Raw genomic sequence first — 17,944 nt, 5'->3', positions numbered from 1 at the left:
ACTGCTATGCACACAGACAACTTTTATGGCACATCCTAATTTTTCATTACTGCATCTCTATGGTTTTGGATTAGACTAACTAGCTGTTTCATAGCCCATAGAGAACCTTAAAAATATCTATGCAGACACACATCTTGGGGAGTATATGTGATGTGCCAGAAATTTTCTGACATTCAAACCCCACAAATTCCTTTCATAGCATTCAATAGTGCTTTAAAACAACATGCCAGAAAGAACAACCCAGTGGTGAATTATGCAATCATGGCAGTACCTAGAGTTTGTGCAATGACCAAGGCTACAGCAAAGCACCCAAAAAATATCTTAGCAGGATGAAATCACGGAGGTAAATTTCAAAAGTCAGATCCCTGGAGTACTCCTCTCACTGAAAGGCCATTTCTGGGGTATGACAACTAACTAGTTGAAAGCAACAACCCAATCAAAATTGAACAGCAAAAACATTAGGGTAAAAGAATTCCCTTAAAAAGTCCCTACAGAACACTGTGTCTAAGTGCATTTTCTCACACATTTGGAATTTCCCTCCCTTTTCTTTTTTCCTTTCCCTCTGTCTCCAAAACTATCCACTGCCTTGGCCAAGTAACTACTGGTACTACTCTCATGAAAGCTTAAAAGGAGTCTGGAGGAAAATGTTCTTCCTGAAGCTCTTCTGCAACATCAATTGTTCTGATAGCTGTGAGCTCCCAGAGATCCAAACTACATTCATTTTTGGTGCAATGCACCCAAACTGAGGTCCCTAGCAGAGAGATTTTGCTAAGGAAAAATGATACTCAATCGCAGTATTGCAAATCTTGCTTAATCCATTTGGAATAGTCACCAAGGTAGGTCAAGATTCCAGCAAGAAAAAAAAAGGAACCCTTCCTATTCAAAAAATGGTGGAAATCCTTTTTCCTACTTGAAACTCAGCTTACTTCTTACCTAGGAAGCCTTTCATGAGGCAAAAGGACAAAAAAACTAGACCAATGGAATACTGACTAAATGCTGAACATGAAAGGAGAGCCTCTATTTGGAAGGATGAAAGCCAAAACCCAAGGATGGTTTTCTGGCTAACAGTTTTGGAACAGGGCAAATGATTCTCTCTCCACTTAACACACTGCCAGGAAACTTACAGCCTTTTATGGAACAAAGTCCTCACAAGTATTAGTCAGAAATGCCACTTGTAATGGCACCCCAGTAGCATTTCCAGTCTGGGTGCTCAGACTCCCAGCATCCCAGATTCCAGCATGTCCTGCTGACAGTGGAAGTTTGCCCACACCTCATGATGAAGTACTTCCCTCTCCTCATCCTCTTTTGAGAGGATTCTTTAGTAACCAGTGTAAAGGATAATCAGTATTTTGTGGGGTGAGGTGGAAGGGGTTCGATGTTTCTCATAAACCACAGTCCTGTTATCCTTCCAAGCAGCCCTGCTGAAGTTTGTCCCTCCACTTCCACAAGAACCCTTTTTCCTCACACACACATCCCAAGCAAGGCAATAAAGTTCACTGTCCCAAAGGACAGTGGAGCTGATCAGAAATGAAAAGAAGGGCTTTCTCAGCTGCTGCCAGCAGTGAAACAGAAGTTATCACCAACCAGAACAGTCTGGGAACTTCAGGGGAATGCAGCTGTTAAATCTAATTACCTCATGCATTAAGCAGTGTAGATGAGATACCATATAAGCTATACAATAGGTTGCCAGCACAAGGAATTCACTGTGGAGTGGATTTACAGCTCCTCTAAAGAAAAGGTAATTAGTGTGACCTCTGGCACCAAGCTGCTTTGATAATAGCTCTGGATAACAGAAACTCCTTCCAACAGCCCCCACTACAGTAACTTCATGTCAGCAGCCATATGTAAGCAAAGCCAAGGTAAAAAGCACAGAAATAAATGAGCTGATATAAAAACATCCCATACAGAGCTGCTTGCTTTTTGTAACTGTGATTTTTACAGCTGACAGGTAAGCAAAGCTCAATTACCTAATTGTTACAGCACATAATTGCTTCGAGGCCAGCAGCATCCAGCAGACACTGCAGCCTGCAGTGCACTGGTGAGGTCAGGCAAGTTCAGGGTGCCGTGCCCAAAGCTGATCCTGTCCCAGCACTGGCCAGTCCCATCTCAATATGAACCAGATCTGAGCCCACCTGGCCTCCCACATCTGTTCTGCACTATGGCCACAGAGAGCTGAACCTCTATGGAGGCACCAAACAAACCATTTCTCTTCTGACTAAAGCTGTTTAAACTGACTGTACACTTCGTGACAACACAGAAGCCAAACGGTTACTGGTATCAACAGAAACAATCACAGGTAAGTCAGGTGTCAGACAGATATTTCCTCATGTGTATTTCTGAACTGACCAAACTGGGTCTAAAACCTTTGATCATGGTGAATCTCACATTCTCTTCACAATACAAATTCTTACCTTTGCAGTTTTGATGTAGTGGCTCAAAACCTCAGCTCGTATTTTTAAAGTCTGTGCATGCAGAATCTCTCTAACAACCCAGAAGCTTACCTAAAATGTAGAAAAAAAAAACCTTTTTAAAAATACTGAGTTTTAACACCATATGTTTAAAAGTTTTATTTATTTTTATGGAAGTATGACCTATGGAAACAGACTTGAGTTGAGGGTAAGCTTGAGGGTGAGATCACACACAAAGCAAATGGCAAAACACTCAAACTTCGAACAGTGCTCTCCCAGGAAAATAAAATAATGAAGAATTGTTATGAAAAGCCTACAAAATGAAGGAATATAAACACTAATATTGAATCATATCCATTGGTTTGCTTTCCCACATCATCAAAGCTGCCTTACTCAACTCTTAAATGAATTGAGCAGTTTCAACTATAGCTCACTGACATTTCCAACACCTTGAAAAAGAATTAATCCTGAATAAAATTGGAATGCAAGGTAGGAAGCTCTGCCATAACCTAGCTTCTAGTTAATACTCTTTATTTCTGGCTATGCCAATCCAGCTGATGTACAGTACAGTATCATACTCTTAGCTAAGCTCTCCAGAACTGATTTCACTGCTGTGTAAAATCCCTGCTAAATTCAGTATAAAGAATGGTTGCTGCATTTCATGCTTACATGAATGTCTCATAAAAGCTGTACTTTAAAAGTGTTTGGTAAAATGTCTAAAACTCCACTGTTTTCTCTTCTCTGCTCCCTCCCACCCACTGCCTTCATAAAGAATGATAAAAATTAAACACTTTTGTAACTGTAATAAAGCAGTAGCAAAGAATTAGCAAAGGGTAATAAATACTGCAGCTTTTAGTCATGTATTTGCTATGAGTTAGGAAAAAAATTAATTATCATCAAGATACAGCATGACTGGTATTTACAAAACTACTGAAAACAGTGTATGAAGAAATTTACTGTAAGTTCACTCTTATACATGAAAACCTTTCAACATGTCATGTTGCTTTGATTTTTAAGTGACGCTAAACTATGTCTTGTAAACTAATTATCTATGTATTCAGGTTCCTGTCCAAAATCTCAATTAGAAAAATGAAATGTCCTGTTCCACTTTGTTCAGTACAATAGCTCCTAACACAGAAGAGCACAAGAAGATCCACACCTCCAAAATTATTATATTTGTAGTGAAGCTACATGGATCTGATGAAAACTGGGATGTTAAATCACAACAGCTCTTTGGAACTGAGAAATGGAAGAATGACAAGAAAACCCACAAAAAATCCCCATAAACATCTTGCATAAGAATCACTTTCCTTTGGTCTGTTTGTCTAAGATTGTATTAGCCAGGAAAGAATTAACCATGGAGCTCAGGTTTCTATTTCCTTTCATTTTTCTTCATTTTCTTTCCTCTTTTGTTTTTTTTTGCAAAGCAAAATATCTGCTGACAAACCACGTTATTCTCACAAACAAAAAGTGGTTCCAATTGATTAAAAAAATCTCAGTATGTTGCCATGCTCAAAAATGTCAGATGTTTTGAAACCACGGTTTAAAGTTAAAAGGAGAAAATATGGAAAATTGTCTTATTTTTGATGTTACATCACCAAATTGCAATAATATGAAAATCATAGTGACAGTAACTGTATTTAAATGGCAGAGATTGGCATTCCCATTGTTTAATTATAGAATAATTTTCTTTTAAGGACAGGGCTCCAAGTGCTGAGACAATCTCAGGAGTATTAAGAGTAAAAAGAATAGAAACTCCTGCACCTTCTTCATTGTTTAGAAAACAAAAATATGTAAATTGTTACCAGGTCTTCTCCAGTAGTTTCTTTAATTAAATATTCTGAAGGTGTCCTTACTGAGTCCTGCCAGGAGCAGGGATTTGCACTCTGTGATCCTTATGGGCCCCTTCCAACTCGAGATATTCTATATAACACTATCAAATACAGAAGTACTGAATACATAAAATATTTGGCAGTACTTCAAAATTTTGTCGTAAAAAGCTTGACCTCAGTTTGGTGCTCTGCTGTAGTTACACAGCTTGAGAAAAAGAACTTTCTTCCCCAGATTGATCAACGAGTTTTCAAGGAGATGCTTTCCTACTGAAGATCAAGGGAATTTAAAAGTTTAACACAGATTTCTGAATCGTAAAGAATCAGGAAAGCACAACACACACAGCACTACACCTTAAGGCCCCAAATCTCTTTGATTTTAAGTTCAGACAGTGTTGATGCAACAGGAAAATGCCTGTGATGGGCCAGACTTTGACACACTTGCTCAGAACATGGAGCAACACTCCAGCATTTTCATCAGGACAAAAATCCCCTGATTTCCTGTCGACCCTGACTTCTATGGAAGTTCACTGGCATCCCAGAGACACAAACACTCTTGTTTGCCCAAGGAAGCCTGCTTTCTGTCCCACTCCCAGCCAGACCTCAGCTCAACACTTCCAAGCTCTTGCAGGAAAAGAAAAAACCCCAAACAAACCAGAACAAATTTCCTTTGAAGCTTAGAGCCCTCCAGTCCCACCAGCGACAGAGTAGGCTGGAGATACAGAATCAAACACACTTAATCACTTCCACTCCAACCACTTCCAGTCCTCTCTGATGTGTTTTTACTGACATGAACACTGGGTTTTGGCTGTTCATGTCTATTAACCAGTATCTTTAGACAGCACCATAACCAAATGTACTGCATATTATTGCAAAAACAATAATTTAAAGAAATACTTTTGTTTCATTCTTTACATAAATAATAATAAATATTTGTTCCATATATTCCTCTCTTGCTGCATTTAAATTTCATTATACCAACACAAATCAGCAACATAACTCCCAGCCTTTGGGTATCAACACCTTTGGTACCAGTTCAAGGCAGCATTTAAAGCCTCCTTGACATATAATTGTATACTTATATTCTTCCCTATTAAGGTCAACTGAGAATAACAGGCATAACTTTGAACATACCTGTTCTTGAATTGCATATTAAGATTTTTAAATTATCCCATGTTTTTCTTAGCTGAAACACCAATTCTGCTATATTGGTGTTTTTAAGATCATAGTCACTGCTTCCACAACTATCTTTGCTGTCTTTGCTAATCAAAAGATAGGGAAATTCAAGAATACCCCTTTAATAGTTTCTGGCTTTTTCTTTCAGGTATATTGCATGCATACTAACCACTCCATTCCTGAATTTCCAATAATCCCAGTTAAACCCACTGCAATTCAGCAACATTACAATATTCCAGAAAAAAATTCTTCATACAATGTTTGCATTTGGGTTAAAAAAGGATGGAAAAAACCAAAAAAACTCCCATAAACACATTCAGTAAAACATAAAATTTTGCTTTTGTAAGTGGGATCCCTTCCTTTACATTTGTTCCAATGTACTGAATCTAGCTGACAAGTTTCTCAATATTTTAAGCTCTGTGGCAGCACAGTTCCACTCCCATTTAAACAAAACCTCAAGAAAGAAGTATTCAGTTGAGAGACTCTTATAACCAAGAGACCAATAGTGACTTCTACACAGTTACCTTCAAAAAAACTGTTTATTTGAGACATATGAAAAACGTTTATTTTCAAAAGGTAAGACAATAATCTAGAAAGTGAACTTGGCAATTGTGTGTTCTGACATGTTTACCAGTAACAGCGAGTATACAACTCACTTTCAAAAGAAAGCTGAAAAATGAGAATTAGAGTTAAAAAAAAAAAAAAGGCTTCTTCCCTCCTCACTAAATATCAATTAATGCAAAACTAGCACATTAAGTATTTTTAAAAAATTGTATCAGATATGTAGATCTATATTGAGTGCCACTCAACAATGAAATCTCCAAGAACAGGAGAGTCCTGGCATGGAAGGATTCAACTGGTTTCTGTTCCCTGAACTCAATCTGTTTTCACAGGCACATCCAATTATCCCATAACTAATGCTGGAACTGCCTGACTTCATCCTCAGTGGAATGTAATCAACTGCACAGAATCATCACTGCTTCCAAAATGCTACCTGCACATCACTCTGCTGTGAAGCAGCTGTTAGTAATTTAATATTCTCTTTACTTAGGAAGTGAGAGCTGTTCATGGTTTTTCTTTGGCAAGCTGGGGGCAAAAAGGGAAGAGACAGATGCATAATGCTTAATTTAACCCCAGTGAAATTTCTAAAGTTAACAAAATTTTGCTGATATTCCTGCCTGACAAGACTGCAAGCCTCTATGACTTTCCTGATTACTTATTTTAGGACAAAGCATTTGAACACCCCAGGCAAGTGGAGCAGAATCAATATCTGTCCTTTTCCCTCTCTACTCCTATACAGAGGGCTTCCTTGATACCAGAACAAAGGCTGATATAAACTTTATGGAAGTCCTTATTCCCATGATAAGGTTTCCCCTCCTTCATTCTGGCTACTGAGCATATTTTACCAATTGTTTAGTATGTCTGAAGCTGACTTCAGGCAGTTCCTGCAGTTCTTCAGCAGAGTACATAACAACAACTGAGAAGTGAAGTCCTTGATGAGTTATACTAACATTGTTTTTACTACAAAAACATTCCACAATATTCAGCAAAACTAAACATTTCTTTGAAGAGACAACTTCCATGCATAAGCAAGGCAGCAAATGTTAGAATCAATGGTGTATCAGTGAGATTAGTGTCAAAACCAAGAGTGCTTTTATAGCAGCCTAGACATTCTAACAGAAGCAACTTCAAAACCTAGGTCAGGAAAATTTCAACTAAATGCAGAACAGCAATAACAACTAAAAAAAAAAAAAAAACCACATCAAAAAAATCCCAAATCGTCAAATTCTTGACCAAAGTCCCCAGGATCTCAATAGATGATACACAAAGAGTTTGCAGTGTAACATTTTCTCTTCAGTCCAGTGCAGAAGCAAGCAAGTGTCCAAAACCCAAAGCCAGACAAGCATTTCAATTAATAGGCTAAGAAATATTCTAAGTGTTGTCAGTGAAAAGTAATAGGATTTGATCAGATCCTCAGCGAGAGCAATCATGAAAAGTGAGAAAATACACAAGAACTGATAGGGAAAAAAACCCTGAAAATGTGAGTGGTTTGGTCTGAGTTTGAGATGATTAACAAAGCTCTCTGTAAGTCTGAGACTGGGTACAGAGGTTAATTCTGTAAGAAAGCTTGTAAGTTTGAGACATTATTAAACATTTACAAGAGGAGAGATGAGACTAATAGAATTACTTCATCTGAAAGAGAAAGTATAGAATTACTTAAAAAGATCATCACAGTTTTGAGACATAATTGGATAACTCTGCAGCTGGACTCCTCCAGCTTTAATTGTGGAGAAAGTTTCTGTTGTTCTTTTAATAGTTGATTTTATACAGAGAAACTGTCGAGTAAAAAAACCATAAATCTCAAACATACTACCTAAAAATTGTGCCAAATAGAGAGTTAAAGAACAAATTTTTTACAGAAAAATTGTTTGGAATTTTTGAAAGTTTGCCTAGAATCACCTTAAAAAGGTATCTATGCTAACAAGAGACTTCTATTCCTAGAGACAAAAATATCTATGTGAAGCATAAGACAGTTAACTAACACAGAAGGAAATTACATCTAATTACTAGTCCAGAAATCCTGTATAGCAAGCCTTTAACCTGTAATTATGATTCTGTCTTTATATAAAAGCCAGCCAGCAGTTCTGGGGAAAATGTGCACTTTTCATTGATTGCTGCTATTTAAAACAGAATATTTCTTCAACACTGGTTTGGTCTTTCTGCATATCCTGTAGATAAAGTATCTGCTAAAAGGAGTTCCTTAAGTTGTCAAGTAATCAGCTGTGATCCAAAATAAAAGTGATTTGCCAGAACACTTAATCCCCCAGACTTTCTAAAATGTGTACATGTAATAATGCTGGAAAAAAATAACTCACATGATTGAATCTTCTGGTGAAAGCAACAGCATTTGGTGCAGAACTGTATTTCTCTTTTTTATTCCAGCCACAGCTTGCCAGCTCCTGGGAGAACAAAGATGAAAATTCACTTCTTTAATTTAGTCCATAACACATGTCCAGAGCCAAAGGCATATAGAGACACTTATCTTGTAAGTTTTAAAATAACAGAGCAACAACACATTGAAGTAATAGTTACACTTGTTCTGATTCCTTCTGAAAACTGAGATTCCACAAGTGTAATTTCTGAATTGTGTTATTATTATTACAATTAATCTTTTGCTGAATTAGATCTTTCCTAATTTTGTTACCACAGAAGATCCTGCTTCAAACATGAATCTGAGCTAGAGAGCCAAATGTCCTTTTGTTTTTAATCACTTTCTGAAGATATTTATAGAGATGATACACCTAGTTAACTCAATCTAAGACACGTTTTTAACTTGGCATGTTGCATTAAAGAAACACCAGAAAAGTGTCATCATTTGCAATAGCAATAAAAGAAGCACTATTTTCAGTTTTCCCTTCCAAAGGAGCCTCTTTTGGGAAACTGCATCATCTTGGTTTTTACTATCACTTAATTTCAACAAAGAAGTTTTCACTGAAATGATAAATAACTAAATGTAGCAAAATGAGCTCTTCTGTATGTATACAACAGCACATGAATAGATGCAAATACAGCATTCAGCACACAACCTGCTCCACAGTGCTACCAAGAAAAAGAATCAAAATAGACACAGCTTAATTATTCAAATGGCATAATAGCAAAGTACAGCTCTTTCTTTTTACTTATTCACGTCTTCATTCCAGATCATCCACTCCGAAGTGCTATCAGTTTTATTACCATGCTGAAAACTCCTCACTGAAGCCAGATTCACACTACACATCCAGCTACCACATAACTTAGGTGACTCAACATGTAACCAACAATTGTGCCATTTAAGACACAGTTTAAGAGAATTTGGTATCTGGTTAGTCCAAGTTCTTTTTTTTTTTTTTTTTTTGACTTTTTATAAATCAGAAACTTCTTAGCATCTTTCCAACTGATGTTCCAAAACAACTAAAGAATGTCATGCCAATTAAGAGGAACCCTGATTTCGTCTACTTGACGTTTGAGTGCTGGTATTTGCTAGAGAAGACTCAGAGGTTCTTGGCCAGGCACTGGAAAATGAAAGAATGCAGAATTTCTGGCTTTGAATTTAGGGTTACTCCTTCAAATTTCAGTAGAAAGTTGTAGCACCTAAATCTACCCTGGAAAATCTGGCATGTTCAGCACAGGAAAGCACATGCCTGTCCTTACACCTCCACTTCAATGAGTATGCATGAGACAACCACACAGCCCTGAATTACTTCTGTTCCAAAGAAGAGCAGGCTACTGGAGAGGAGAGCCATTCAAGAGACTCTTGACTAAATTCTCTGTCCCTTGGCATCTCTAGCTTCCACTGGAATCCTAGCTTTGCACTTGGAGTAACACAAGGGAATTAATTCACTGCATCTGATAACCCTTCCTTAGCAGTGGGAAAAAAATTAGTTATCACCTCAAGCTGAAGGAAAATATGGGAATTTCTTACAAATTCAGGCCATGTCCTTCAATTGTAGTCTCATCACAGAATGAAAAACTCAGAATGATTCTAGGCAGAAGCTCCCCATTGCCCTGGCCCAGTACATCTGAAGGCCCATCAATGGCAACAGATTTGAGAATACTGCAAAACAAAAGATGCTGCTCCTGGCTTGGAAGACACAAATCCAAAGCTTTTTCCAGAGGTTTAGAGGCACACAGGCATTCAGGACCTGTGCCTTCAGCTCAGATTCTTCAACAGCTTAGGGTGACCTCCACACCACATTCAGGGACAGACACAGGAAATGCAGAGCTTTGAGAGTTCCAAAAGCATTTCCCCCCTTCCTTCAGGAAGCGTAGGAAACGCTTCCTCATCTCACTTGCAAGACTCCTCTCCCTTGGGAAGCCAGCTTCCTTTGCTCTTGTCTTCAAACCAAAAGAAGGGTGGTTTCCCTTTGCCTGTCAGGTTTCCCAGATTACCACCTGACCTTTCTGTCTCGGGGGACCCCTGCTCAGAACCCTCCTGCCCCTTGCTAGAACTCACCTGCGTGACTTCAGTGCCCTTGGCACTGCCTGAAGATGCCACCAGCAGAAGAGCAGCCATCAAGGTGTTTGCCCTCCCTGGATTTGCTCTGGAGCAGTCCCATATAGTCCCAACAAGGACATATCTGACAGCACTCACAATGGCAATAAAACACTCACATACCACACTGGAACTGAGAAATCACTCTTATCCTTCTATAAGAATACTCACTTCTCTGCTAAATAGGCTGTGCTGCCTACTTCTTACTTACTCTATTTGTTGATCCTGCTCTAGCATTCTACTTTTGCCATCAGAAGTTTCAAACCTGAAGTATTCCCCAGGATTATTTCCTTAGTCTGCCAGTCAGCTCAGGAACAGGAGCTACATCACTACAACCACCATTTTTACTTAATGTGGTAAATTTAAACTGATCTGAAAAACTGAAAGACATAGGATCAAAAATACAAAAACTGAACTTTCTCTGCAACTCGTTCTGGTTTTGAATACATAGCATTTTATTTTCCTTAACGAAATACTGTGGGAACACTTAAATTATAACCTGTACTACACAGCAGAGAGCAAGATCATGTTTCGCACAAAAACCTTTATCTAGGTCAAAGGGAAAATTTCAAAAAGAGGAGAAAAGAAGCAAGGATTAATAGTGGAATTGTTCTACAACTTCAGAGTAAGCAGAGATTAAGAATACTCAGTAAGTGAATTTTTTTCACTGCCTAGTCTGGTGAAACAGAGGGGATGAAGAGGTTAAAGCCAAAAACCCAGTAGAGATTTTCAGTATGAACACATGGGCAAATAATTCTGGATGATGTACTAAAACATGTAAAGCAAGTAATCAGATTTTCCAAAAAAAGCAAGCTGATGTATTCTGCAAGGGGTCATGTGGCTGTTATTTAATGTTAGTACAACTACCAGCAGCACAGCCAAGCAAGTATAATTCACTTTTCTTTTACAGTAAAGCAGAGCTTTACAGTCACTGCCCTCTAGAAAGCCACAACCACTACAAGAGAGAGAACAAAAACCAATATACCACTTGCCATTCCCAAGGAAGAGAAGGAAACCTTAGGACTTACTGGGGGAACTCTAATTTTTTTACTCCTAAAAATTAAAACACAAATTGGCTGCTTTCATACAGATAGATATTTATGTCAGAGAGGTGTGTTCTTTATATCTTTATTTCTTATATTGCAGCCGATTAACTATTAATTAACATACAACCTGTAATTCCTTCTCTTTTCTCAGAAGTAACTTGCAGGTGTTTCTAATAAAGAAGGAAGGTGGTTTCCAGAATCCAGAAGTGATACAGCCTGCATACAGCGCAGGCAGAGGATCATGTCACTAAAGATTATCTAACTATGGTAATGGTTCAAGTCCCTGCTTCTGGCTCACACCAAATGAAAAGAGATCCACCACTTCCCTTAATCCCAGATTCTGTGGGTAACACTAAGCTTGTCCAGTCTGTTTTGCCACCAAGCATGAAATGGTGAGTTGTAGTGGGCAGCATGCAGGAACTTGAGCACACATGTGAAACCACAGTATCGCTAAGAAATTTGAATATAAACAGAAATAATTCTATTTACTTGCTACAGATAGAGGCAAAAGGCTGCCGAAGTATGTAAGTGTGCTGTGAGCATGCTCATTAATTTTGCTGCTAAAAGAGAAACTACTACATATTGCTTTGGAAAGTGCTATTCAGCTCTGTTTTTGTTAAGATAACCAGGATGAAATTCTGGTATTGCTTTTTATTAAAAAACAAAAGCCACCTGTAATAATTCAATAAATATTTTAACAAAATGAGGAAGGTGCAACAAAATAATTTAAAGGTACTTAAAGAATACTGCTCACACAGCCTAAAGATGAAAATTCACTTCCTGCAATTTAAAAAAATTAAGCATCTCTGAGTACATCTTACAGAAACCATACTTGAGAAAATAAATGAACACACATTAAAGGCTGAAAAATTTCATTCAGATACCACTCTGCAGTTTGGGAAGCAAAGAGAGATTCACAACCCATGTAACAAAAGATTTGCTGGTGAATTACAGATTTCAATAAACACCCTGTTTTTAAATCATGGCACACTGGGGAAAAACATTGCTCATCATCTCCCACCATGCATACAGATGAGAGCTGTGAAATTTGGTATCAGTATTTATATAAAAAACCCTAAGTCTATCAATGCCTTTCAGTCACTCATTGAAGATTCAGTTTAGGAGCTCTTTTATACAGGTGAAATCAGCTCAAGGGTGTTTTGTTTTTTAATTACAAACTCCACAATGCTTGACTGTACATGTCAAGGGATGGATAAGGATTTACAAGTTGAAGCAAGACATGGATATGGCACAGGCTGGTAGAAGCTTGAAGGAAGCTCAGAAATCTACCCCACTTCATTAACCTGCTGTCAAGATGCCTTGAGGTAAACTAAGCTTTCCACATCCAATATTCCCTTCTGCAAACCAGGAGAAAAGCAATTTAATTGTGTTTGGCCTTTTCTGATGTGAGAGCTGATCTTTACAACCCTTTTCCTCAGGAGATGAACACAGTTTAAAGACACATCAGCCACCAGCCTCTGTGTACAGCAAAGGAGCACTGAGGCACAGGTAATGCCTGCAAGCTGTCAGAGCCCTCAGCTGCTTGTGTGCAAACACTCCAAAGAGTCAAACAGCCACCCTTCCTCGTGGATATTTTCCAGTGAAGGCATCACACCAATTTTTCTTATTAATTTTTTCTTATTCTTATAGAGATTTCTTATAAATAATTCCTTTCCAGATGTATTGGCCTACACTCATATTTTTTCTGAATAGCCTTGGAGTGCCTTTAATTGGCAGAATATATTTATCCTGATCTTCTAATATGATCTCCTTTTTTTTAAAGCTCTTCTCCAACGCTTTAAAGCATTTTGCCCTTTTATCTGACTCTTTTAAATGTTTTCCTCATATGTATGTCTGTGTACTATTTCTGCTAATGTTAAGTACTGTTGTGATGTAGGTTCAAAACAGATCAAATGGAAAGCTCTCTTTAAATCAACAAAACAAAGGATTAAACCAACAAAAAACCCCAAAACCCAGACCAACAAATTAAGAAATTAACAAAAAAATCACACACAGATCCACAAGTGCTGGGAAATATATTGCTGAAATATCATGAAAGCTGAATCATAACATCTTCAAGTACAGATCAAACAGCAGCCTTCAAAAAAAATTCCCAGGTAACACAAATTATGAAACCAATAATCACAGCCAAGAGATTGAGCTGCTTTCTCTACTTGAAGCAAAATATTCTTCAGCAGTCACAAGAGTGACATAACAAACCTGCTGTCAGTGAAATAATTTGTGATGGACTGAAGTGACTGATGGCCTGAGAAAGACTTCCACAGTACTGATAAAATGCACAATAAACTGAAAAATAAACCCTCAAAATACAAAACAATGCCCACAGGAAAATACTGATGGTACAGAAATGAGGAGAAACAAATTCATTATTTATTATAGTCACTGTGAAGATGCCGAAATGAGCTCAAGTCAGCTAAAATCTGAAAGGAATATGGCATTACATAAAAACAAAACAAGAAAACACAAATCATCCATGTATTATCCCAACAGATCACACAAATCTTGAATGCCACTACAACCATTTTCATTTTGCCAAAGGAGAAGAGAAGCAGTTATGGAAACATGTATCAGTAGCTAAAACCTAAAACATTATGATCAGATTTATCAAATCAGGATGTTTGTCATTCAGAAACATTTAATCCCAATGCTTCATCTCCAGTATCAATCCCCAAACAGGCTATTAGCTACAGATATTTTTCTGTTAAAAAAACATCTGCTTCAGAAATGTATGAATTGGGACAAAAATTAAGATTTATAGCCATACACTTGGCAATTCCAGAATTTATACTCTGGCATCAATTTTCTTATTTAGACTGAAAAACAAAGCTAACAAAAGACTTACCTCTGGCTGAATTGCTTTAAATACAGGCACATCCATTAGTGTTATTTGACCCTGGAATAAAAATTTCAAAAAAACATCAGTTCAGATCAAAATTAACCCTTACCCTTACATTCCAACTTTGCATTGCAACCCTATCATTGCATTCCATTTAGGTGTGTGCTGCTTAAGAATTGCATTTCTTCTGTTTCCTTTTCTTACTTTGCTTTAATTTGATACCTAATTTCAGAGGTTTCAGCTTCTACCACAGGGTTATCCTGCAAAACCAAAGAAAAATGTGCTCCCAGCTTTACATGCACAAATAATAAACAAATTATTCTCAGGAGCATAGTCCTGCAGTTACATAGGCTTGAACTCAGAAACACAATATGAGAGCTTCCCCAAAAGCACAAGGAACTGACTGCAGTTGCTCAAGGGTAGCTTCTCTCCAAACTCTGAAATGTTAGTCCAGCTACACAATTCTACTGAAATATGCCTACAGCTTTTCAATCATTATTGAACCATATCTGAGTAGCAAAACAAAGCAATTGTTCAGTTTCTCAGCAACAGTTAAAATTCAACACAATCATCTCCTTTCCAGCAAGACAGAGTTAATAAGTGCATATTCATTCTGGGATGTTTGCTTAGCTTTGAAAAGAGTAAAGTCAAAGACCAGGTTTTACATTTGAAATATATTCACAGAGCCTTATTTTTAAGTTTATTAATCCTGCACATTTTAGGACTGCTGACAGCCTATGTATCTAGAATAAAAAAGACCATTTCTTTCAAAGGTAGCCTAGAAATACCAGTGCCATCCGAGTTAGGTATCACAAATTTTCTTTTAATAATGAATCCAGGGACCTTGTTCTGTTCCCTCAGCTGTCAGCTGTATGGCTTTATTCCCATTTCCTTGAAAACAGCAGTGCCCCATATATACACTCCAAGGTACACACTGACAGCTTTGTGACTCTCACAAATTGCAACTGCCACTTGATGCCACCATGGATGGTGGAACAGCTCCTCAGAGAAAGCCAACCGTGCAGGAAAATTTTAACTAGGATGCTCTAGGTGAAAGTCAGCAACTACAGAGATATACTTGCTCTAATGAGGCAACATGTGTTTTTTGCAAAGACAACCCAATCTATACTTGGTAGCACATCTTGACCTCTAAATGCATTTTTAGATAGGAATTCTGACAATCAATGATAACCATACAAAAATGAAATATATCATTTGTCTGTAACCAACACCCTGACACAATCATCAGTTATTTCTCAGTGCAACACCAGAGAAGTAGCAACACTTTTCTGTTTCACTTTTTTACATTCTCTTTCCTGGTCTCTGCTCTAGTGGGCTGCTCCTTCCCCCAAATACCCCTGCATGGGGCTGGAATGTTGGTGTGCTGCAGGGCAGGAATTCTGCAGGGGGATCTGGACAGGCTGGATCCAAGGCCAGTGGCATGAGGGCCAACAAGGCCAAGAGCTGGGTCCTGCCCTTGGGTCACAACCACCCCAGGCACAGCTACAGCCTGTGAGGAGAGTGCCTGGAAAGTGAGAAACCCAGTCCTGGAACAGCAGCCACAGAACTCCATCTCCAGCCTCCCATTTGTATGCTTAAGTCTATCCAGCTTTCTCAGAAATGTGTTATTTTTGGTGACTATGTGGCTGAGTGGGTGCATCATTATGCTTCTCAGTAAAGCAAATTAATAGGAAAATTGGTTGGGTTTGGGAAGGTGAAATGAAAAGAATGGGCTGTTCAATAAAATTCAAGTAGAAGGCACATTAAAAGACTCTTACAAAAGACATGAGCATTTCAATAGTTTTTTACATTTCACTGCAAATCCTCCTCACTAAAACAAGATTGCAGTAACAGCATACAGTAAAAATAAGCCAGGAAAATGATTATCTGTTCACACTGAAGAAAGAAGATTTAAAAATAAATGTCTTTCTTGCTAGCCCTCCAGAATCCATCCTCTTCATCAGCCTGAACTGCCTTACCTAAATTTGACTTGCTTCAGTAGTGACTTCTAAACAAATTACTACTTTAAGATGACATCAATACAAAATACTTATGAAACAAAAAGTATTATTAGAACTTCACACCAGAATTCATATATCAAAATAAATGCATACATTTTAAACAGGGATATTAAAAAGGACATTTTAACGCCGAAAAAACCACGCACGTGACAGGGTTCAGGATTAGTGGTCACTATTAAAAATATTTGAAATTGCTATTAAGTACTTTACAGTATTTTAAAAGGACTGACAATTAAAAGACCTCTGGAACTTTTGACAGAGAAACCTCATTCTTCTAGTACCGTGTTGATATTAGGCTGATGGTATTCTTGCTTGGTTGACACATTTTTGCTTTTATTAAAACCTTAAGTAACACGGTATCACAGAACCACTTGTTCAAGAAACATCCCTTATTGCAGTTCCTTTTTTAGCTTGAAATTTCCATCACAAATTCCCAGGGCTTAGTAAATTGCTCATAATTCAAAGGAATCAAGCCACGGAGAGCTGAATATCTAAGCTGATTACTAAAAAGCCATTTGAGTTTGTAGATATGACAGTAACTCACATTAAGAGTCTAAAACCACATTTAACAAAACAGATTTTTTGAAACATTAACTTGCTCATATTTATAAGTCTACATTTATAAGTCTAAAAACTGAATTTTTATTCTTTTAAAACGTGCTTGCTCACTGCTAAGTAAATAAAGCAGAGTGAAAGGTTGGCAGTCTAATTAATAGCACTTGAAATTACAAAGCTTCAAAAATAATTTCTGAGTTTTATGTTATGTGTCATTGCTCAACTCTTAACAGCAACAAAAAGCTTCTACCTTTACCATCTCAAGGGGAATCTGAACCCCAATAAACAAAGCCCCTAATTTGGTTTCTGCAAGTGAGAGAGATACAATGCACTAACTTTTCTCACTCCAGCTCCTTAACCCAGCCAATACAAATTTTTGGAGAGCTTCCCTCTCCCAAATGTGGTTTAATGCTTTAATATTCAAACCAAAAATTATAAGTGTTCAAATCAACTTGTTACATGAAGCACGCCAAACATAACTTTTCTGGTTTTGGAGCTGCCAGCTGCACAGATTAAAAAAAAATAAAAATAATTACATGTGCAATACAAAATTGTGAACTTGTCCTTATTTATCATTTAAATAAGCATTTTGATTATGCAGAGATAGGAAGACTTAGTATTTTCTCGCTTTCCAGAATTGTTATCTCTACCAAGTTTATTTAGATAATAAAGTATTCCATCATTGCACAGGGTGAACTGAATGGAGGTTTTGTTTCTGTTTGCCCTAGATCCTAGATAACAGTTCCAGAATATGAGTGGAAAAGGTATGTTTTTAATATATCACAATTATTTTTCCCAAATCTCAACCACTTGAAGAGCCGCATAAGGCAAAACCATCTTTTAAAAGCAGTGCATAATCATTTTCCAGTTCACACACTGAAATGGCTGCTGGAAGACACTTTCCCCACCCCTTCACAGCCATAGGAGTTTTACATGTATAGAAAAGACCTTGCCTGGGGAGTCTCCAACAGCCAAGTGTAAAAATATTTTAGCTCCCATGGGTGTTGAGAAGTTGGACTT

At 37.6% G+C, this 17,944-nt stretch overlaps 1 protein-coding gene across 9 annotated transcripts in view; it reads right to left on the bottom strand.

Moving 5' to 3' along the window:
- The window catches only part of RALGPS2 (Ral GEF with PH domain and SH3 binding motif 2), a 113,820-nt gene that overhangs the window by 65,198 nt on the left and 30,678 nt on the right, over window positions 1-17,944 (bottom strand). For all 9 annotated transcript variants that reach the window (XM_085586683.1, XM_085586688.1, XM_085586682.1 and 6 more), the window contains 3 exons: window positions 14,355-14,405; window positions 8,290-8,373; window positions 2,412-2,501 (listed from right to left, as the gene is read on the bottom strand). In XM_085586683.1, the coding sequence (XP_085442809.1) occupies window positions 2,412-2,501; window positions 8,290-8,373; window positions 14,355-14,405 (225 nt within the window). The remainder of the gene's footprint in view (window positions 1-2,411; window positions 2,502-8,289; window positions 8,374-14,354; window positions 14,406-17,944) is intronic.

Source organism: Lonchura striata, chromosome 8, assembly GCF_050655825.1.
Source record: "Lonchura striata isolate lonStrDom1 chromosome 8, ASM5065582v1, whole genome shotgun sequence".
Taxonomy (NCBI): Eukaryota; Metazoa; Chordata; class Aves; order Passeriformes; family Estrildidae; genus Lonchura; species Lonchura striata.
The sequence above is the reverse complement of the archived record's forward strand: the minus strand, read 5'-3'. Positions and strand labels throughout refer to the sequence as shown.